The sequence below is a fragment of the Lactuca sativa genome, chromosome 5 (genome assembly GCF_002870075.4).
Source record: "Lactuca sativa cultivar Salinas chromosome 5, Lsat_Salinas_v11, whole genome shotgun sequence".
NCBI classification, from domain to species: domain Eukaryota; kingdom Viridiplantae; phylum Streptophyta; class Magnoliopsida; order Asterales; family Asteraceae; genus Lactuca; species Lactuca sativa.
Genome location: NC_056627.2, coordinates 350,768,757 through 350,791,450, shown reverse-complemented (window position 1 = coordinate 350,791,450; position 22,694 = coordinate 350,768,757). Strand labels below are relative to the sequence as shown.

General features: G+C 36.4%; 1 protein-coding gene and 1 long non-coding RNA gene across 6 annotated transcripts; one reads left to right on the top strand and one right to left on the bottom strand.

The window, feature by feature from the left end:
* Positions 1-2,065: 2,065 nt before the first annotated feature.
* LOC111878772 (mitochondrial carrier protein MTM1) lies at positions 2,066-4,920 on the top strand. Of its 3 annotated transcripts, none has more exons than XM_023875276.3 (9): positions 2,067-2,483; positions 2,642-2,716; positions 2,810-2,941; positions 3,020-3,190; positions 3,269-3,374; positions 3,957-4,051; positions 4,133-4,288; positions 4,402-4,460; positions 4,537-4,920. In XM_023875276.3, the coding sequence occupies exons 1-9, from the start codon at positions 2,334-2,336 to the stop codon at positions 4,667-4,669; spliced, it is 1,077 nt and encodes a 358-aa protein (XP_023731044.1). In that variant the 5' UTR covers positions 2,067-2,333; the 3' UTR covers positions 4,670-4,920. The 3 variants fall into 3 exon arrangements, with proteins under 3 accessions (XP_052619702.1, XP_023731044.1, XP_023731046.1); XM_023875278.3 differs by having other exon boundaries at positions 2,353-2,517; XM_052763742.1 differs by lacking the exon at positions 2,642-2,716 and having other exon boundaries at positions 2,066-2,483.
* Positions 4,921-5,664: 744 nt separating this feature from the next.
* On the bottom strand, positions 5,665-8,698 carry LOC111878777 (uncharacterized). Of its 3 annotated transcripts, none has more exons than XR_006183683.2 (5): positions 8,199-8,698; positions 7,798-8,038; positions 6,357-6,824; positions 6,158-6,247; positions 5,665-6,043 (listed from the first exon to the last, which is right to left on the bottom strand). It is a non-coding gene; the product is annotated as an uncharacterized LOC111878777 (long non-coding RNA). The 3 variants fall into 3 exon arrangements; XR_008223713.1 differs by having other exon boundaries at positions 6,357-6,509; positions 6,770-6,824; positions 7,798-8,697; XR_002845901.3 differs by having other exon boundaries at positions 7,798-8,697.
* Between the last annotated feature and the right edge of the window lie 13,996 nt (positions 8,699-22,694).

Below are 22,694 nucleotides of genomic sequence, written 5' to 3'. Positions count from 1 at the left end.
TTAGTTTGAAAGATAAGAATTCTAAAAAATATGTAGATGCCATTTGTGAATCATATGTTTTAGGGTAAATTACACCAATCGTCCCTTGTGCAGGTGCCAAAAAGCATGTTTGGTCCCTATTTTCAAAAGTCAACTCGGATCGTCCCTTATATGGTAAAAAGATGCACGTTTCGTCCCTCATTAGTTTAAATTTGCATGCTTCATCCCTTATGAGCATGGAATGACTAAAATACCTTTTACAATTTATTTTTCATTTATTCTTGATTTTTCTAATTAATTATTAAACCGAATATTTATATCTATCTATTTCATTTCGTTGAAGAAGACTTAAGCACCACCACAATCACCAGAAAGCACAACTATCACCACCGGAATACACAGCCACCACTGGAATGCATAATCGCCACCGAAATTCAGTTCAACCACCACCTATTTCCCTAGAAAATAGCCACGAATCACCACCTCATTCACCATCGCCGCGCTCTTTGTACAACAACCGATAATCAACCTTTTTGAACACCACCTGTCATCGTTCCATCATCGGTACCGTCAAAGGATCTAGCTTCTTGTTGGAGTGCATATTTAAATGGCAAGGTAGAAGCTTTGGGAGGATGCAGATTCGCTACCCTCTCGTAAGAAAAACAAGCGGCGACTAAGGTTTATGTGCCACCATCAACGTCGGCTAGGGTTTTGACAGATCGAGTTCCGCCTCCATTGATGTCAGCTAGGGTTTCGTCACAGATGTCATCGATCTCTTAGGTTTTGAGATCAAGCTCCTCCTCCGCCGCCTATATGCTTATATAACAACATCACATCTTTCTTGAATTTCATAGGTTTCAGTGAGTCGTAGATCGAATATTCACACCAATATGTATATGTAAATCTGCAAATGCGCCTTCAAGAACTACAACCATCTGCAAATCGAACCCTTTAGAACGAAATCCTTCAAGTACTTGTGTAGATTTGGAAAACTTCAAATCAGTGTTCATCATCCCAGAAACAAACATGAACACAAATACATACATATGTGTGTGTTTATCAGCAAATCGGTGTTTATCTGCAACTCTGTTCTAGGGTTTGTTTTTCAGACAAAAAAGCTTAAATCGTTGATCTTTTTGAACACCGTGATTATGGATATGAGATCGTCGAAGCAGCTGATTACAGGTGGTTGTTGGAAGTATTGGGTGGTGGTTGTCATTGGTATTGGTTGTTGCTTGTCGGATGGGTTTTTCCAGGGGTGATATAAGGACCAATTGATTTTTTAAAGAATTATAATTAATAAAATAAATTATAAGCCTGAAAAATAAATGAAAATAAAAAGAAAAGAGCAAGATAGTCATTTTATGTCTGTGGGGATCAAACGTGCATCTTTTAATCAAATGAGGGATGGTCCGAATTAAATTTTAAAAATAGGGACTAAACGTACTTTTTGACACCTGCACGATGAACGATTGGTGTAATTTACCTTATGTTTTATCTACAAAAATGCAAAAAAATATGAAGTTATTTTTTGTTAGAAAAAAGCTAGGGATGCCAACCAAAATGATGACATCATTATAAGCACGGTACAAGTTAAACAAAAAAAAAGTTAAGGATTCAACATGCAAATTACCTCAAACCACAGGGACCATCCGTAATTTACTCAAATATTCAAATACCATTTCCACAACAAAAGAAAACTTTGGATTTCTAACTAAAAAAATAAACTTCAAAAAATTGATTCTTTTTTGTATTTTTATTGAAAAAACTACGATTTCATAGATGGCATTTGCGCTTTTTTTCTTCAAAATAAAGATGTTTTTGTTCACATCACTGTTTCTCAAATGGCGTCATCATCACAGATGTTATCTGTGGTATTGATTTTTATTTGGTGATTGACCTAATTTTTTATTATGTTTTAGAAAATAATTTTATAAAAAATATAATTAAAAAATATTTGTTAAGTAGATCAAAATATCACAAGTAGTATTTTTTTTTTTTTTTTTTGTTTTTAAACACTATATTTATAAAAATAATTACAATGTTTGTGAAGTATGAGGTACCTTCTTTTTTTTTTTTTTTTTTTTTTTTTAATAGAGATACATACGATGTTGGTAGCTTTTGTCCCACGCTAGGAATCACGCACTCTGTCATTCTAACACCTTCCACCGTCTTCACCATGGAAACTAAAACCAATTCAAACAGCACCACAATTTCCCTCTTCGTGGCGTTTAATCAAACACTTGATCTCCATTCATGTGAACGAAAGAAGCAATTGAAGGAATGTGGTAGCTGTTCAAAGGCATAACATCATCATCATCTGAAGTTGAATTAGCGAAAAACTTTCAGCAGATATGCCCAATCAAAATTCTTCTTCATTTCAATCGAATCAGACAACGTCTTCGTCGCCTGACTTCAATTTGAGTTTATCAGAAAGGGCGTTCGCCGCCGCTGGAGCCGCTTTTCTATCTGCAGTTATAGTAAATCCTCTCGATGTGGCAAAGGTCCTCTTCTTCCTCGATTATTTTCGTTACACATGTTAGTTCCAATTTCATTCTCGACCTCTACAATACTCTGGTTGTGGATCTCGATGCCAATTGTATTAGTTTCCCTCATTTGATCGGGAAAATTGATTGGCTTCGTGTATTGCCTGATTATGCAGACTAGATTGCAAGCTCAGGCTGCTGGTGTTCCATATCAGAACCTCCACTCCACATGTCGCTTTGAACCGAACACAGTACATTAAACCTTCTTCTTCGTCCTGATCAAACTTTTTTGCGTGATCCAAGTGTCTAATTTTGAATTTAATCGGTGTTAATTTGGTTATCAGATGTTACACGATACAAAATGTTTCCCACAATATAAAGGCACTGTAGATGTGTTCCAGAAAGTAATTCATGAGGAAGGATTTTCCCGACTTTGGAGAGGCACAAACGCAAGTTTAGCATTGGCAGTACCCACGGTAATAAGTGTTTTTTGTGAAAGATTGATTGTTTTAGAGTTTTTGTATAATTGTTGTATGGTTGTTATTTAATATTAGGTGGGTATCTACATGCCTTGTTATGATATATTGAGAAACTATATGGAAGCATATACATCACAAAATGCTCCAAGTGTGACACCTTATGTCCCCTTAGTTGCAGGCTCTGTTGCCCGTTCATTGGCTTGTGTTACTTGTTACCCTGTTGAACTTGCAAGAACTCGTATGCAGGTAATAATATTAGCATGTGTTTTGGTTTTATACCAACATCTTCTGTAAAGAACTTTTCCATTGTTTTATTTATAATAGGCATTTAAAGATGGCCAACATGGTACAAAGCTTCCTGGAGTATGGAAGACGCTAGTTGGGGTTGTTTCTGCAGACACAAACACAAACATGAAGAACCTTAATAGCTGTGAGTTACTTCTGTTCAATGCAAGAGATAACAATATACTTTCATAAACTATTGAATCAAAGTTATTTTTGGTAATACGTCAAAAGGTGGTTAATCTAGGTCTCAATGTATTGGGTTAACCTTCCAATGCTTTTTTTTTTTTTAATATCATAGATCACAAATATTTTGAGGATTAAATGCAAGAAATAGCATTGTACTTCCATTGATTTGTTTATTATATTTAGCATATTCTACTTTCATTGCTTCCTATGGCAACATTAAGGAATCTACGCAGTCTGTTATAGCAATGTCATCCAAATACAAAGCAACTTTCACTGCTATATTTAGGTAGTAATTGAAAGTACAATGGTATAGTTATTAGTTGGGTAGAAAAATGTTTTAATAAGAAAAAGAAATAAAAGTCAACGCTGGAACCTGGAATAGATAGTACCTTGCTATTTCTTGCATTCAGCCCATGTATTAACAAAAGTTAAAAAAAACTGTACATAAAGTATTAATCCACTCTTAAGGAAGTTAAGAGGTTGTAAACTGTACATATGTATCTATTGAAGATTTCAGCTGAATTTGAATAAATTATATTAGCATTTCGTAGCTTTCGATTCTTATGGACGGGTCTCGGGGCACAACTATCTCGTGATGTTCCATTTTCTGCGGTTTGCTGGGCTACCCTGGAACCAGTAAGAAAGACTTTTAAGAGTTTTTTTGTTTTTTTTATATGGGTGATTTAAAACCTTAAAGCTTCCTTTGTGTTTGTGCAGGTGAGGAGACGGATACTAGGAATGTGGGGGGGCCATGAAACTTGTGGTGTCGGTGTTGTTGTTGGTGCAAACTTTGCTGCTGGTTTTGTTGCTGGAGTCGTTGCGGGTGCCTCAACATGTCCGTTAGATGTTGCAAAGACTCGCCGTCAAATAGAGGTATATGTTATGTTATGTAAGCATTAAAAAAAGAAAAAAACATGTTTGTATATATGTAGCTAGTGGTTATGTTGGTAATACTAATGTGTATGTAGTTCAACTGACATTTTCAGAAGGATAGAGTCCGAGCATTGAGGATGACGACAAGACAGACACTATTGGAAATATGGAGGTATGTAACTATCTTATCTTAGTATGTTTAGTTTTGATTTTGTTGATTAGAAATGTTTGATTTAATAATGGAACAGGGATGGAGGAATGAAGGGACTTTTCACAGGAGTTGGTCCTCGTGTTGGACGCACGGGTCCTTCTGTTGGGATTGTCGTGTCCTTTTATGAAGTTGTCAAGTATGCTCTACACACCTACACAACACAAGACTAGAAAGAAAACCATGCCATCTTTCCTGTGTATTTCAACATGTGTTTCTTGGATAATTTACATATAAGGAAATGAAATGCCTGCAACTCTAAATCAGACCCACAATCTCTTGGGTTTGATTCATTGTAGTAAAGTATAATCCTTGATTGCTGATTTCTTAATATATATATATATATGTAAATTTGTTCCATTAGAATGGACAGATTCATGAAAATAAACAATTTCATTCATCTATCTAGTATATATTATCGAAATGGAACCTAGTGTTTTTCTTCACCTGGTTCAAAGCCTATATATATATAGTTTGATGCTGGTCCTTCCAAATCCAAATAGTTAGGGTCAACAACTAACTATTACCAATTTTCTTTTTAAAAAGTGATATTATAATATTGTTACTATACAACAATTTTTGGTTTCATTTGACAGCTATAGTAAGTAATAGCAGCACATTAGTACCTGAAACCAATTTTGAAGCCTCCATCCTAGCAAATTTTTATCGATCAAGCGGAAATGACATGTACACCTTTTTGTTATGTTTTAACTTCTTTAAAGTTTAAACTAAATAGAATATAAAGAAAAAGAATTTTAAATTATAACAACAACAAAATAAATTTAATTTCTTTAAATCATAACTAAAAAATAAAAAATATAAATAAATAAGAATTTTAAAATTTGATGTAAAGCTATAACTAACCAAAAGTCTACACACATGTCAATGTCATCAACAATTGTTGAATGTGGACTTCGCATAGACATGAAAATAACAATAGCCAAATGAAAATTGTTCTTCTGTGACAATGATATCACTTCAGAACTAATTTAATTTGATCCCGAGTTATGTGGTTTTTGCTTTAAGTTTTGCATTTTTCAGTTTTCAACATTCATTCCAACAGCCATGTTGTTGGTCCACCAAATCCATAAAAATAAAACCACACATACCAAGCAAGATTTAGTGAATGATCAAGAATAAAACTAGATGATTGGATTTGTCATAGTAATAACTAGAAAAGAGCCCCGGCATAGCGGGGGTTAGATTTGGATCAAATCATCAATAACAGTAGGCAATCAAATCATCAAATAACATATTATTTAAAACACTCTTCATCCAAATGCTGAAAAAAGAAAATCAACAAAAATGAACATCCCTAACATCTCCATTTGGATCTTCTCTCATAAACTCCAAGAACTCTCAGTTCTATCTTGCCATCGCCATCATGGTCCATTGCACCAAAGAAGTGTGGAGCCAACTTGTGAAGATACTCAAAATTTAGTTGGTAATAAGCCATTGCCATCTTAGAAAGTTCTTTCATTGTATAATTAATGCCCTTTTGCTTCTGATTACGGCATATGGTGCAGGGATTTAAAACCATTTTGTACCTAAAAATAGTACCAAATTGAACTATTACGAACAAATGTGAGATAATTTAGCCGTACTGAATAGAAGCCATTCATAATAAGGCGGATCAAAAATCCCTTAGACCTGAGACTTACCATTATATGGAGGCGACATATCAGGGAATAAGAAGTGGATTCCTTTAAAAATCAAAACAAAGTTGTTAATTGATTTATCTGTGTCCGTATCTGTATAAAAAAAATAGATTTTTAGTTAATAAAAGTAACGAAAATGGGATAAATATGATTGTTGTTTGAATTGTGCTTGTCAAATTATCTCAACAGGTAATAAGTTTACCTTTGCACAATGTAAGTACAACCTCAATGCCAATTCAGGTGCCGAAACATATTAAAGGGCCTCAATTGTCTAAAACTGAACCCAAGGGTAAATCCATAAATGTACAATACTGCTAGCTTTCCATAAACCCATAAGAGGTATATGCTGGTCCACCTAATGAAGCTGACAATAAGCAGGTATATACGTATATGATGGTCTACCTACTGAATTTACATGTTTTACTAACTCTACTCTGTGTATCTTTCCTAACGTCAATATATTTTGACTCTCTATTATAGGGTTCCTGGTTAGATATATTAACTGGTGTTAAAGGGTAAAAATGGAAATATAGAAAGATAGAGCCAGTAAAGCAATAAGATAAAAGATTCAAATGAAATTATAGATAGAGTAGGTGGAACTATATGGTACATTACCAACATAACAGGGCTGTGAACTGAACCTCTTGTATTCCACCCATACACACATACACTGGAAAAAAAAAAGACCATTCAAACAGCAAGAGTAAGGTTTCTGAGACAAAGGAACAAAAAGAAATTGAAGAAATAGGTAGATGAAGAACAAAATTGACAATTACTTCAAAAACTAAACTTTACAAACTTCAGCATGTCTATTCAAATTGAAAAGTAAAAGGAACAGAACAGGAAGCAGTAGAGGTGGCAAAAATTGACACGACACGAAACCCGACGCGAAATAAACGGGTTTGGGTAAGATATTTCAACCTGTTTAAATAAACGGGTTGACACGACACGACACGAAAATTAATTGGGTAAGGTTAGGGTTGAGAATTCCAACTCGAAAATGACCTGTTTATTTATATGCAAGTATTTTGAATTATTTAAATAAACTAGAGAGATACAAAATCAAAACCATAAGTAAAAGAAATCCTTCGAATTGAATTGTTTTGTAATGTTGAAATGACTTAGCCATCTAGATCAAGACTTCATTTCAATTTTTCCATTCTCTCCCAAAATACCCAGTCTCTTTCACCACTCTCGCATCCTCATGACCTTTGTCATCCGCCTCCCCAACTCCCACTCTTTTAATTTTGCCATCTGAACTTGTTATGACTTCATCTATTCTGCAACAAAACTATTAGTTTTTCCTTTCTGCCTACCTAACTCCTACTCTGTCAACATGCTCGATCTTTTAACCTCACAAGACACGACATATTTTGAGGTATAGCCCTAACCCGAAACCCGACACGAACTCGACACGAAAATAAACGGGTTGACACGACACGTTAATTAAATGGGTCGGGTTGGGTTAGGGTCAAACACTTTTAACCCGTTTAGTGTTTCGACATGAACCGACACTATTGCCACCTCTAGGAAGCAGTGAATCCGTGTTCCACTCCCTTGTTTCCAAAAATCTATCAACAGAGCATAAATAAAAGAAAATGGGAAAACAGAAAATCCACAAAGAAGAAGATGGCACGTATTACCCATCCCAAGAGAAATCACCCTTTTCATGGATTGAGATATCAGCTCATGAGTGGTGAGGTTATTGAACCGTAAATGTCGGACACCACATAATAAACCGTCTGAAATATACCAGCCAGATTCAATGATCTTCAAGCTATTGGATAAAAAGTCCAAAATTTTTAATATAACTCATCTTGACATTATATCAAACAGTTGGTGGACAGAAAATGATGTATATGTTTCTGTACCATTGAATCCTTCCTAAATCGAGAGGGAACATAAGGAGGGTATGTCGATAAACATGATTAGTCGGAAAATTGAAATCGAGAAACCATGGAATCAGAAATTTTGAGGGCTAAAGAAGAGAAAGCATAAAAATAAACGTAAGAAAAGAGAGCAAAGAATAGAGAATGGGGTTTACCTGAAGAAGGTCAAAACAGAGGGAACGAAGATGACAATGGAGGAGGAAGTGAATAACTAACAACAGAAGCCTAACACGTTCAACCGCACAAACGGTGGAGAAGCGTTTATCGATTGTGAGGGACGCGCGATGGCGTCAGAGTGGGGTTTGTGTAGCTGTTGAGGCCGGTCCAACCCAGACAGCCGATGGAAGACTGGAGAGAGATAGATAAGCAGAGAACGAAAAAAAAAACGGTGGGAAGCTTTAGTGGGTTTTGTTTTCATCCAAGGAATGAAGCGGTGCAGACTGAAGGAATAAGAGAAAGAAGAAGCGGTGGACATAAATCTAATCCCTATTACTCAGTCGATTGACATTGGAACGGAGAAGGTGGAATGATCCGGCAATAACACGTAGAAGGTAGTTGGGGACTTCAAAGGTTTGCAGGGTAAAAGCAAATTAATGAGAAAGAAAAAAAATCAGAAAAATTACTAATTATGTCAAAAAGGGAAATTTAGAAATTGAACATATAGAAAAAACAGAGGACCATTTATTTCAATCTCTTAGCCATTTTATTGTAGCTAAGGTAGACAATTTTAATAGACAAAATTTCAAAAATAGTCCCTGTGGTTTTCAGAAATATTAAGTTTAGTCCCTAAGTTCAAAAAACCTTACAGATGGTCCCTGTGGTTTCAAAACTTTTAACAAATGGTTCTTCCGGCTCACTCCGTTAGCATTTCACCGTTAACTCATTTTTTAATAAAATATTGCAGGGGTAATTTCGTCATTTCAGTTGTAACCTCCTCTCTTTAAAAGAAATTGCATGTCCGATTTTTGGGCAAATCCTTTAGCTTCATCAGTCGATCATCTCTCCTCCTTTCCACTGTTGCTCGACCGTTGCACCCTTCACGACATCCAATCGCTTCTGATTCAAAGATGGTGACTTGCAGATGTGGGAATGAAGCAACGAAGATCACTTCATGGACGGATCGTAACCCTGGAAGTCAATTTTGGAACTGTAAAAGATGTGGTTTCATTCGATGGTCTGATCCCCCTATGTGTGCTAGGGCATTGGTGGTGATTCCAGGTTTGATAAGATCAATGAATCGATTGGAGGAGAGGGTCGTCATTGTAACTGCAGAATTGTGGAACTACCAGCTGATGTTGTTTTGTTCATGGGTGTTTTTTTTTGGTATTATTTTAATCTCTAAGTATCTTCTGAAGGTTTGGATGGTAATGGAGTTTTGGTTTTTGGTTTGTAACCATTGCAGGGTTTTTTTTATTTTAATTGGATAGGGGTTTTTTTGCTTTCAGTTTATGTAGGTGGTTTTGGAATTGGTGTTGTTGTATTTGGTTTATGTATCAGATTAATGTGTAATGCAGTGGTAATGGTAATGGTAATGGAATGTAGTTTGTTATAGTTCATTGTTCAATTTCTTGAATGTTTTTGAAATGTAATTGTTAAGTGTATTGTAATTGCATCTTGAAGATGGTTTTCATTTGCAATTGAAATGTACATTGTTATTAATTGATCTGTGAAGTGAAGGGTAGTACACAAAACATATTAATTCATCACCAAAAAGTGCATACACACCATTACATTCAAAGTTATAAAGTTCTTAACACAACCATGATGCAAATTTTTAAAAAGACCTACAACACAAGCATTACATGCAAAGTTTTCAAGTTCTTAACTCATCTTCAAACAAGTACACATTACATAAGTTTCTAAATACCTACAACACCAACATCCTAATAACCACTAAAAAGTCAATTTTCAGCCTCCTCTAACTTCACCACTGCCTCCCTGCCCTTTACATGTTCTGGAATTGTGCCCTTTGTTATGACACTTTGAACAAGTGACTGCCAAATATTTCCTGCTCAATCTACCAGCTTGGCTGTTTGGCTCATCAACACCCCTTCTTCTCTTCTTCTTAGGCCTCCCAACCTACACATGTTGATATACTATAGTTAAAATTGAATTCATTCCATGTTCACATGTATACTATATACTTTGTGTACTTTAAATACAAACCTGTGTCTTATGTTTTGGTGGAAGTAAAGTGAATGGGCAGTCACTTTTAGGCCACATTGTACGTCCATTCAATGGATCAATTTTGTTGAAATACATGGCTTTCCATGTTGATAACCTATAGCAAGGATGGACCCATTCATCAACATGTGGGGCATTTTCACCATTTTCAATTTTGTCCCATATAGCACAAACAACATGTCTACATGGGAAACCTGTAATCTCCCAAAACCTACAACTGCAACTGTGATCATTCAAATTTACCACATATTGGTCTTGCCATGTGCTTGCCACTTGGTACTTCCCTGCCCCATTGTATTTAGCCACATACTTTGATGCATCAGCCTTAATCTTTTCAAACAGTGTAGTTGCAGTAGGGGTTAGAAGTCCTTCACACTTATCTATTTCCTTTTGCACCACACATAACCTCTTCATGAGATACTCTCTAATATACTCTAAGCAAGTGATAATAGGTTTATCCCTACCTTCATCTAGCTTTGAATTGAATACCTCACAAAGGTTATTCAACAAACAATCAGTATGTGCCCTTCCTGAATAATATATATTAACAGAAGACAATTACACATATAGTAAACACACAAAAGGGAAGATTAACAATTCTCAATAAATTTCTAGAAACTTACCACTAAAGTGAGATTTAGCCCAAGTGTTTGTTGGGATCTTAGACACCCAAGCATGAGCCTCTGCATTGATCTTCTTCAACTCATCCATTGCTCTGTTAAAATGATTGACTGTTGTTGCTCTACCACACTCCCAAAGCTGGTCACTTAAGTCTTTTCCTTTCCATTGCTTCTTCATGTTTTCCTGGATATGCCTCAAACAGAACCTGTGTTCTGCACTAGGGAATACTTTCTCCATTGCTGGTATTATTCCCTAAACAAAAGTCAATGTAATCAACATTAGTTAACCAAATGTATTTAGTAAAGGTAATAAAAAAGTTAGGTGGTACACACCTTTTGTCTATCTGAAATGAAGGTAAAGTTTGAATTTGGTCCCAGATCCAGATCTTCTCCTAACAGTTCCAAGAACCAGGTCCAGCTACTTGTTGATTCTGTCTCTACCACTGCATATGCTACAGGGTATATGCCATTGTTTGAGTCCAACCCTACAGCAGTTAACACTTGCCCAGGGTAAGGGCCCTTCATGAAAGTACCATCCAGACCTAGAAAATCTCTTAATCCAGATTTGAATCCTAACTTCAATGCACCTAAACAGACATATATTCTTCTAAAAGTTCTTGTGGTAACAGACAGGGAGGTTTCTGGATACACATCAATCCGAACTGTTGTACCAGGATTAGTGTTGAGTAGCTCCAACACATAATCCCTCAAAAATCCATACTGTACTTGGTAGTCCCCACTAATGATACGCTCAGCCATTGACTTTGCCCTAGCGACCTTTTGCAATGACATTCCTACCTCCAGTTTCTTGCACAACTCTTCGTGTAAATCTTTCACTGGAATTTTAGGGTTACTCTGTATTTGTTGAACAATTAAGTTTGCTACGTATCTGGAAGTGCAAGCTTTAACCGCCCTTGTTTGCAAACATTTATGCTCATCCTGTACTGTTTACCAACCAATCCTGATTTTCATTAGCCCTCGATATTTGGACTGCCCATGGACATGTACCTTTATTGGCAATTACATCTTTACCCTTGCACTTTGCCCTACTTCTGGTTGAGGGCCCACCACTATTAACTCCTGTAGAAGGCTTACTTACAACACCTTTACATTTCACCCTAATCCGGATTTTGTCATTTTTGGCTAGGTATAAAGACCTCCTTGTTGCTACAGCATGTGAGTTCATGTAGTTTTTAACATCAACCTTGGTTTTGAAGACCTGACCAATCTGAAATGGTTTAACATGAACCTCTCCATGTGAGCATGTACTTGACTTACTCAACTCTTTTAGCAGTCTCTTCCTATCATCTTCATGAAATCCTGCAAATTGATAATCATCAGTGGCAATAACTTCCAACTCATTATCAAAGTCAACCACTCCAATCCCATCATCTTTTGAATGATTGTTCAAGATTCCATGTTCATCTACATCAACAGCATTATGGAATTCACTCATGTCTACATCTACATCAAATTGTATGTTAGACTCATCCACATTGTATTCACTGTCATCAGAATCATCGCCACTATCCTCAGAACCATGGCCACTCTCAGAGTAGAAAGCATCTCCACTATCATCACTCACCATACCCTCTAGATAATCCACTTCTGGTTGTTTTTCAAATGAAGTTTGAACATTAAACTCAGCATCATAATCAGCATAAAGTGAGTAATCCTCTACAAATGGTTCATAGTCATCAACTGTTGTAGTATTAGCTCCATTATCAGCTTGGCAGCTTGGTTCCTGTACATGGTAAGTTCCCAATTGTTCTTCAGTTTCAACTGCACTAGTGATCACTTCTTCTTGAGTTTCAATTTCATGATTCACCACTTCCTTTTGAATGACATGACTTTGTTTACCTTGTGACCTTATAAATGGTAGAATACTCTTTGAGTAATCATGGCCTTCATCAACATCTAACACTTGTGACTGCTCATAATCAGGGTTCATAGACTTGTTTAGATCAAGCTTTCTACTACATGAGCCTGCTTCTCTCCTACAAGGTTTCTTTCTATTCATTTCAGGTGACACACTATCAGGCTCCAACTCTTCAATAACAACTTTAGAAGGAGACTTGTAATAACTACCTACCCTTGTCTGACCAGTTTCAATATACACCCTAATAAGTCTGTGTTTAGGGACATATGATACCATTTTAAGTACATCTTGATCATTACCTAAAGGCATTAAGCCATAGTCCAAAAGGTATTCAGGGATACATAAATGGTAGTAAAGGGTTTGCTCAGTTTTGTACCCACTTCTCGAACCATGTCGTCAAGCTCATGAACTGAAAATAAATCAGTGTCAACATAATCTACATATGCTACAACACCATCAACGTATTTCCTTCCAGGTGCTTTGGTGAAGACACCACTGTAGTGTATCTTCAACGTGAAATAGTTCTCATAACATTCTGTAAACACAAAAAAAAGAAAGAGTAAAATCAATGATTTCCTTACGTCAACACAATAGACCAAGAAAAAACAAGTTTTGTTGTAGTATTGTACCGTATGTTTTTCCTAAGTCCTCCACGGTTACAAATTTTTCTCGAAAACACCATATTGATAGCACCATTGCAATTTCTGCAGCTTAAAACCCTAAATCCCAATTTATGTTCTTGCTTCTACGATGGGAATGAACCCGATGACTAAACCTGTAACTGGTTATCTTCTTGGGAGAGGGACGGGTAGTGATGTGCAAGCAAGTAATCATTTCATATTAAAGAGAGGAGGTTACAACTGAAATGACGAAATTACCCATGCAATATTTTATTAAAAAATGAGTTAACGGTGAAATGCTAACGGAGTGAGCCGGAAGGACCATTTGTTAAAAGTTTTGAAACCATAGGGACCATCTGTGAGGTTTTTTGAACTTAAGGACTAAACTTGATATTTCTGGAAACCACAGGGACCATTTTTGAAGTTTTGTCGTTTTAATATATATATATATATATATATATATATATATATATATATATATCCTAATTCTAATAAATAAGTAGAATTCTGCCACGTGTCACTCTCTAAGGAGCCCCAAAATCGAGTTTTCCCGCTCATTTATTCATCTATATTTACGTAAATGCCATTGAATCCAAATTGAATCAAAGTTCAAACTGATGCAATAAATCCGGAAATTTTAGCTGTCAACTGCAATTTCGTGCGTGATTTGAGGAGATTAGATTAGTAATTTGAAAAATCCTAATTCTAATAAATAAGTAGAACTCTGCCACGTGTCACTCTCTAAGGACCCCCAAAATCGAGTTTTCCCGCTCATTTATTCATTTATATTTACGTAAATGCCATTGAATCCAAATTGAATCAAAGTTCGCAATAAATCCGAAAATTTTAGCTGTCAACTGCAATTTCGTGCTTGATTTGAGGAGATTAGATTAGTAATTTGAAAAATTCAGTTATAACTCTCCTTATCTTCACGCTCTTCTTCTACAAATTTGTATTTATATTCTTCAATTTATCCAATGCTATTTCTTTCTCTCTGTCTCTCTCGATGGTTAGCCTTCATCTTCTTTATGTTACTCCTCCACCCTGATTCTCTCTACTAAACTCATGTCCGATCTCTTCATTTAACTGTATATCCCTTCCAATTATTCAGAATATTTTTGATTTTAATAGCTCAAGGATCTTCAAGGTGATTTGATCCTCTTTCGATCTTACTATTTTGTATTTTATCCGATGTTTATTTATAGATATTATATACGCAAGTTAATTGTGAGAAAGTTTGATCGTGGTCTTCGTATTTTTTTTGTGAACGGCTAACATGTTAATTTTTGAATTTAAACGATCGTATGAATTCAATCTCAGTAATTGTTCAAGGTTGGTGGACATGTACTTGGTAATTGCAAGTGTGACATTCTTTCGGTATAACATTATGTGACTTCAGTGTTGGAGAAGCGCATAGATTTAATCTTGCATTTCTTGCCCGCCAATTGTTTGCTAAAATGCTAGAATGAAATATGAAATATCGGGTAGTGGACTTTTTTGGTTTTCTGGTATTAGTTTGAAATATTTATTGTAATCTTCTTTGATTCATTTCCAGTTTTACTTTTTACTTGGAATTAATAGCTTAAGTAATCCATACAAAGGAAAAGGTTGAAAATGATGAAACTCAAATGTTTTTTGTTTGATTTCCAGGTTCATCTAATCTTGATACTTATGTGGTCTTTTTAGAAACCAAAAACTCATAACCATGTGAAAGGTTGATGCGTCCGTGGGACATATTATCATAAAAAGTTTGTATTTCATGTATCTAGAAACAAGGTAATTTCTTGTGTAATTATGTTCTTTTATTTTGTTTTAAAAGTTTTAAACTCCTCTTTGATTCCGCGATTTGGGTATTTGAAACTAATATTCATGTTTTTGGAATCAGAGAAAAGACTTGGGTACCTTTGAGCTAACAGAAGGAAAATATCTCAACCAAAGAGACATTCATTGTTATTATTCAAAACATTAATTTCATAATGAATCAACTTAATTTCTTATAGAGTGTTTGGGATTCTACATTTGGAAGTGGCTTTTTTACACTAGAAGCTTAAATATTGGGACATGTGTGGAATTTTATCTGCTAATTGTCATCATATGATGTGATTATGATTTTTTTCATACATGAGATCGTATGACAACTTTCTTGGAAAGTAGTATAAAGGAAATTAAAACATATGAGATTATACAGTATTGAGTTCAATCATTTATGTAGGTCATTAAATGTTGAATTCTTATTGGACTTCCTGGTTACATGGTCTATCTTTCATGCATTGATTAGTTTTTTTTTCTCTTTTGATTGATAACATTTTTTACGAGAAAATTTTATGTTAGTCCAAAGTGCAAGAGCCCTCAGTATGCAGATGAGCATAATGTAAGTGTATTGCTTTTATGGGTAAGGTGTTGTAAATACTTTGCCATTGTGTAAAATTCTACGATTTTGAACAATTTAATGTAACGATTTCATTAGGTACTATTAATTAGAACGAGATCGTTCCTTCGAAGATTTGATTTTATTAAAGGATTCGGGATTGATATTCCTTGTGTGTGGCTGTAGCCATTTGAATTAAAATTCACACATAAGAGTTTACTTTTGAATGTTTGTGGCTAATTAGTTTATTCATCGTCGAATTTAGAAGATTTTATTTAACATTTAAATTTAATTACACTGAGTGCAACTTTCCAACTATTTAAGCCTTTTCTTTTGATAGTAAATATCTAAATAAATTTTTATAATTGTTAAAAAGGAAAGAGTGTGTTATTTTCATATAACTTTTTTTTTACTTACAAACAAATGCTCATAATTACAAAGTACAAATAAAAGATAATGTGCTTTGTAAGAATGGACAATTTATAAAAAAAATTTGTGTTAATTTGATGGTTGTGTCTAATCTGTTTATTAAAGGTCGTTTCATAAATATGGGTTAAGAATGTTAGTGTATTAATTTTTATTTTTTTCATGTAAACACATGGAACGTTTGCTCATATATTCAAAATATGCAAAAGTAATTTAAACTAATAATTATATAGTTACGGATAAAACATTGAAGCCTCTAAAAATAATTGTAGCAAATATATTATTAATTATTACGCCTAATAACTTTCAACATTGTTTTACGTTATCTCCATGTAGTACACGGGTGATGGTTTCTTTTAAAATACTATTTGGTGACTTCATATGGATTACATTTGAACCACAGAGGAGGAGGAGGAAGTAATATGGATTACATTTGAACTAGGAAGTAGTATGAATTTTTTATGACACATAACTTTATTTTTTGTAGAAACAATCTTATAAAGAAGATGAATCAAGAAACAATTGCCCTAAAAAAAAGACTAAAAGTTTAAGTAGTTAATTAGAAATTAATCAAATTATAGGATACAGATCGTTGAAATGGGAAGATAAAAATTCATAGGGAAATGAATCAAGTGAAAACGTGGATTCTATATCTTTTGGCAAAATTGAAGAAGACTAGGGGTGAAACTACTCACCTAATTGTTGATTTCAGATAATTAATATCACTGATATGATATTAGTTTATTATGACTTTTTATTTTGTTTTGGTTTTTACTTTCTTTTTGTTCGTTAATTGGTTTTCCTTTTTTATAACGTTTTAGATTTTTTAATATTATTTTGATGGTTCTTAATGTGAAGTTATTTTAATAAAAATCTAAACAAAATTTATAGCTTATTACTTTAATAAAATTTTACAAATCTTTTGCCTCGTGGTTTCCACGGGTTGTAACCTAGTATATATATATATATATATATATATATATATATATATATATATATATATATATATATATATATATATATATATATATATATATATATATATAATCTGAAGCAAAGCCACCTCAAAATCTACTACATGAATCGGAAATTATTAAAACAGACCATAGAGATATTCACCAGTACAACTCCATTTCACTCCACATCATTTTTTTTAATTTTCTTTTATAATTCAAAAATACAATAAAAATATAATTTAAATTTTTTAAAAATAACATAGATTTTTTAACTAGTTTTTCGTTCAGTAACAAACAAAAATCACATTAATATTAAAAACTACATTACTTAAATAACTTAGAATTAAAAAAAACAAACATAAAAAACATTAATCTTCGTTTATGTTAAATTGGTACAAATGCTCTGCGACATCTTCTCGAAGATTGAAACTCGTTTCACTGTTATGAATTTCAACAATTCGTGCTAAAAATCTAGTCGTTCTGGGTACAAACTCTTCAATCGAGATGACAACGTCGTCCGGATCATACGTACAAATCGCTCGACCTTCATCTTCAATAATCATATTATGCATTATAATACATGCTACGAGCATCCATTTAATTATATCTTTTATCCTAGAGTCATGTAGTGTATTTCACTACATGTCATGTCTGTTTGATGACTCCAAATGCCCTCTTGATATCCTTTCTCGTTGATTCCTGCATTTTTGTAAACAACTTTGCCTTTTCACTTCGAGGAACCGAGTATGCCTTCATAAATGTAGAATAATCAGGGTATATCCCATCACAAAGGTAGTAATCGTATTTGTACAAATGTCTGTTCACGGTGAACGACATATAAGGTGCTTTGTCGGTCCGAATATCGTAGAAAAGCGGAGGTTGGCCAAGAACATTAATGTCGTTGTTAGACCCCACAACTCCAAAAAACAAATGCCATATCCACAAATCCTGAGATGCAACAGCTTCAAGTATTATAGTTGGCTCACATATATCACCTCGCATAAATTGACCGTGCCACGAATTTGGACATATTTCCCAAGCTACATGTGTACAATCTAGACTACCAAGCATACCTGAAAATCCATGCCTCTCTTCATGAGCCAAATATAATCTTTCAATATCACATGGAGTAGGTTTACGAAAATATTCTTTGTGAAAAACCTCATACACATATGCATAAAACTAATCTACACACTCAACATCGGTCCTTTCAAATACTTTCAAGTACTCGTCAGATGCATCAAAGGATATACCGTATCCCAAATACCTAAGTGTAACCCCACATTTTTGTATACTACTAATGTAACAACCAAAAATATGGTCCCAAAAATTTTGTTTTTATATTAAGTAACATAGTATTTTCCAATGTCATCCATACATCTCAACAAAACCAATGTATCAAATATGAAATAAGATCAGAGTAAAACATCATATGCGGAATTCCTATGGTGTGTGCGATGCAGTCAACCCGAGCTCTTCCCTTTCCAACTGGAAGTACCTGAAACATAAACTGAAAACCGTAAGCACAAAGCTTAGTGAGTTCCCCAACATACCCCATACCACACATAATAAAACACACACTGAACTCCTGCCCGACCTCGGGCCTTGCCTGGCATCAAGCCCCGCCCGACATGAGCCCCGCTTGGTATACATATCTATTATTCTCAGGCCTCGCTTGTCATTGGGCCTCACCCACTATACACATGCAATCACTATCACATAATCATGCTAATACTCATAATGATCATAAACTCTAACATATGTTCTAGTCTTTAGGCCTCGCCTGGCATCGAGCCCCACCCGATAGACATAACAACACATAATACATACAAGAGTCACACAGACTCCTAGCATCTTAGCATAACTAATAAGGGTTGACATCGGTGCCTTAGACCCATTATAACCCAGTGAGGAAACTCACCTCAAATGCTGAACGATAGCTAAATAGATTCTGGCTCCGAATATTCGCTCTTCCCAACCGCTAAACAGAAACATTTCCTTAGATACAACTCAAAACGCCCCATTACCCCTTATAGGTCAAAATTGGTCAAAGATAAAGGCAAAAGTCAAGGTCAACCACCCGAGTTGACCCAACACGCCGAGTTGTCCTTCAACTCGCCGTGTTTCTCCATTAACTGCAAAGTTGGGAAAAACTGAGCCAACTTTCCGTGCTTATCAATAAACATGTCGAGTTCTCTAGTAACCCAACATCTTAATACATTAAGCTAACATTAATGAATCTAAGAGCTTCAAAACTCAGATCTCAATTAAAATAGCATCTAGAAGGGTAAAGTTTCCAACTTTACCCCTACGAACCACCAAAATGGGTCCAAAACCGAAACCCTAGGCGTAAAAGGGTGAGGATTTAATCATTAAGCATTTAATAATCAAAGACATAGCCCCGAAATGCAGATTTGGTCCCTTAAAGCTGAATGGCCACGTAAAGTTTCCAAATTTACGCTCATGCATGACTATGAGAGGCTCCAATGCTCAAAAGAGTACAAAAGAAGGACTTAATGAATGCATGAAGCACTTAAGACCATAAAGTTGGCACCTTTATGCCAAAAGAGTTCATGTAGATCTTAGATTTGAAAGAATAAACATTTGGGACGTCCTAATCCCCTATCATCCACCCAACCATGGCTTAAAGCATACAATCCAACCCAAGAAGATATCTAAGCAACTAATAAGCAAGGTGAGAACTTGAGACCTCAAAAACTTGGCAAATGAGATAATGATTTTGGATCCAAGACCTCTTCTTCAAGCCAAGCAACTCCTAGTTCCTTAGCTCCTTCAAAATGCACCAAAAATGAACACTCAAGGATCTCCACAAGCTCACACATTCAAAAATGGAAAACGATGCTCGATTTTACGGTTTATGGACAGAGGAGGCTGGTAGGGAGGCCATCTAAGGGACTTAAGGCCTTTAAATAGGGTGAAATACCCTAAAAAATAGGGTTTCCTTCCCAGCTGCCAACACACCGAGTTGAGGTACCTCAACTCGCCGTGTTGCTTCATTAAACCTCACGGCCAAAAACATCTCAACACGTCGTGTTGAGGCTCCCACACACCGAGTCCAAAAAGAAAACTTAAACAATTGGAAAAATAAGTTCATACCGGAAACCAAACGTTACAATTCTCCCCCACTTGAATCAGAATTTGTCCTTGAAGTCCGCTGCCCCGAACAATTCTGGATAATGCTCTCTCATTTCCTCCCCAGACTCCCAAGTCCACTCTGACCCCTTGTGGTGCAGCCACTGCACCTTCACTAGCTCCACAACCTTGTTCCTCAAGGTTTTCATCTTCCGATCTAATATTGTCACCGATCGCTCAACATAATTCAGGTGGTTGTCCATTTCAATATCCTCCAAAAGTACAACTGCCGAATCATCCACTAAACACTTCCACAGCTGAGAGACATGAAATGTACTATGAATATGACTGAGCTCGGCTGGAAGATCTAGAAAATACGCAACCTGACCCACCCGAGCCAAAACCCTGAAGGGGCCAATATATATGGGGCCCAACTTGCCCCGTTTCTGAAACCTGATGACACCTTTCCAAGGTGACACCTTCAGGAGAACCATATCTCCTACCTGAAACTCCAAGTTTGAACGACGTTTGTCGGCAAAACTCTTCTGCCGACTCTAAGCTGTTTGGAGCCTACTCCAAACCTGTTGAATCAGCTCGAGAGCCTTAAGTACCACCTCGGTACTCCCCATAACTCACTGACTGATCTCGCCCCAAAAAATCAGGGTCCTGCATTTCCTCCCGTAGAGCATCTCAAAAGGAGGTCGATCGATGCTAGCGTGATAACTGTTGTTATACGAAAAATCCGCTAACGAAAGATACGTATCCCAACTCCCACTAAATTCCAACACGCACACACGTAACATATCCTCAAGATTTTGGATAGTCCGCTCACTCTGACCATCAATATGTGGATGAAATGTTGTACTGAAATGAGACGAGTGCCCATCTCGTCATGGAACCGCTTCCAAAATCTGGAAGTGAAACGAACATCCCTGTCTGAAACCACTGATACTGGTACCCCATGACGTGCCACCACTTACCGGAAATAAATCTCGGCCAATTTCTTTGCAGAAATACTCCCCTGGATCGGAATGAAATGCACGCTCTTGGGCAATCAATCCACGATGAACCAAATAGAATCTACTCCGTGTGCTGTCCTGGGAAGCTTCGTGATAAAATACATAGTGATGTCTTCCCATTTCCATAAAGGAATCTCCAATGGCTGCATCTTTACGTGAGGTCGCTGATGTTCGGCCTTGACTTTCCTGCAAGTCAAGCACTACTCCACGTACTATGCTACATCATGCTCCATGCATGGCCACCAATAAATAGGACAAAGATCCCTATACATCTTCATCTCCCCTGGATAAATGCAGAATCTCGACTTGTGAGCCACCTCCATCAAAACTTGGCGCACCGCCTCAATACGGAACCCAGACTCTCTGATGTGTAGTCAACAAACCGTGACTATCATAATCGAGGGAAGCCACCTGGCTCACAATACTCTCGCTCTTCCGGTGCTCTTCCTTCATTGCCTCTACCTGTGCCTCACGAATCCTCTCCAATAACGGAGTAATAACGATCATCCTCAAACATAGGTCTCTTATTGGAGTCGCGACCACCTTGCGACTGAGAGCATCGACCACCACATTGGCCTTCCCTAGGTGGTATAGGAGCTCACAATCATAATATTTCACCACATCTAACCATCGACACTGCCTCACATGCAGATTTGGCTAATCCATAAAGTACCTCAGGCTCTTGTGATCTGTGTAGATCGTATACCAGACCCCATAAAGGAAATGCTGCCAAATCTTGAGAGCGAAAACCACCACCCCCAGCTCTAAATCATGTGTCGGATAATTCGCCTCATGAGGCTTCAGTTGCATCAATACTCCCCCCAAACTCGTGATCGATTCATCACAATAAACCACAAAGTCATCAACACCCTCTGGCACGGTCAGAATCAGCGCCTCACACAACCGTTGTCTGAGAGTCTCGAAAGTTGCCTGATGCTCAGGCCCCTAGCGAAAAGTCACCGACTTCTTAGTCAACCGGGTCAATGGAACAACGATCTTGGAGAAGTCCTGAATGGATCTCCGATAGTAACCAGTCAAACCAATAAAGCTCCGAATCTCAGATGGAGACCTTGGAACCTCCCACTGCATCATGACCTCGACCTTGGCTGGATCGACTAGAATACCTTTCTGGTTGACAAGGTGCCCCAGAAATTGCACCTCACGCAACCAGAACTCGCACTTGGAGAACTTTGTGAAAAGTCTCTCCCTCCTCAAGGCCTCCAGCACCTCCCTCAAGTGCTCCTCGTGCTGCTCTTGAGTTTTGGAATAAACCAAGATATCATCAATAAAGACTATCATAGACCGATCCAGCATCGGTCTGCACACGCGGTTCATGAGATCCATGAACGCGGCAGGAGAATTGGTGAGCCTAAATGGCATCACCACGAACTCATAATGCCCATATTGAGTCCGAAAATCCGTCTTTTGCACATCCTCATCCCGGACCCACATCTGATGATAACCCGATCTCAAATCAATCTCGGAG

Bases quoted from the DNA above. Each gene is read 5' to 3' on its own strand.
- LOC111878772 (XM_023875276.3), top strand. From the start codon at position 2,334: ATGCCCAATCAAAATTCTTCTTCATTTCAATCGAATCAGACAACGTCT. The intron at 2,717-2,809 runs GTACATTAAACC...TTTGGTTATCAG, and splicing joins GTCGCTTTGAACCGAACACA to ATGTTACACGATACAAAATG. The intron at 2,942-3,019 runs GTAATAAGTGTT...ATTTAATATTAG, and splicing joins TAGCATTGGCAGTACCCACG to GTGGGTATCTACATGCCTTG.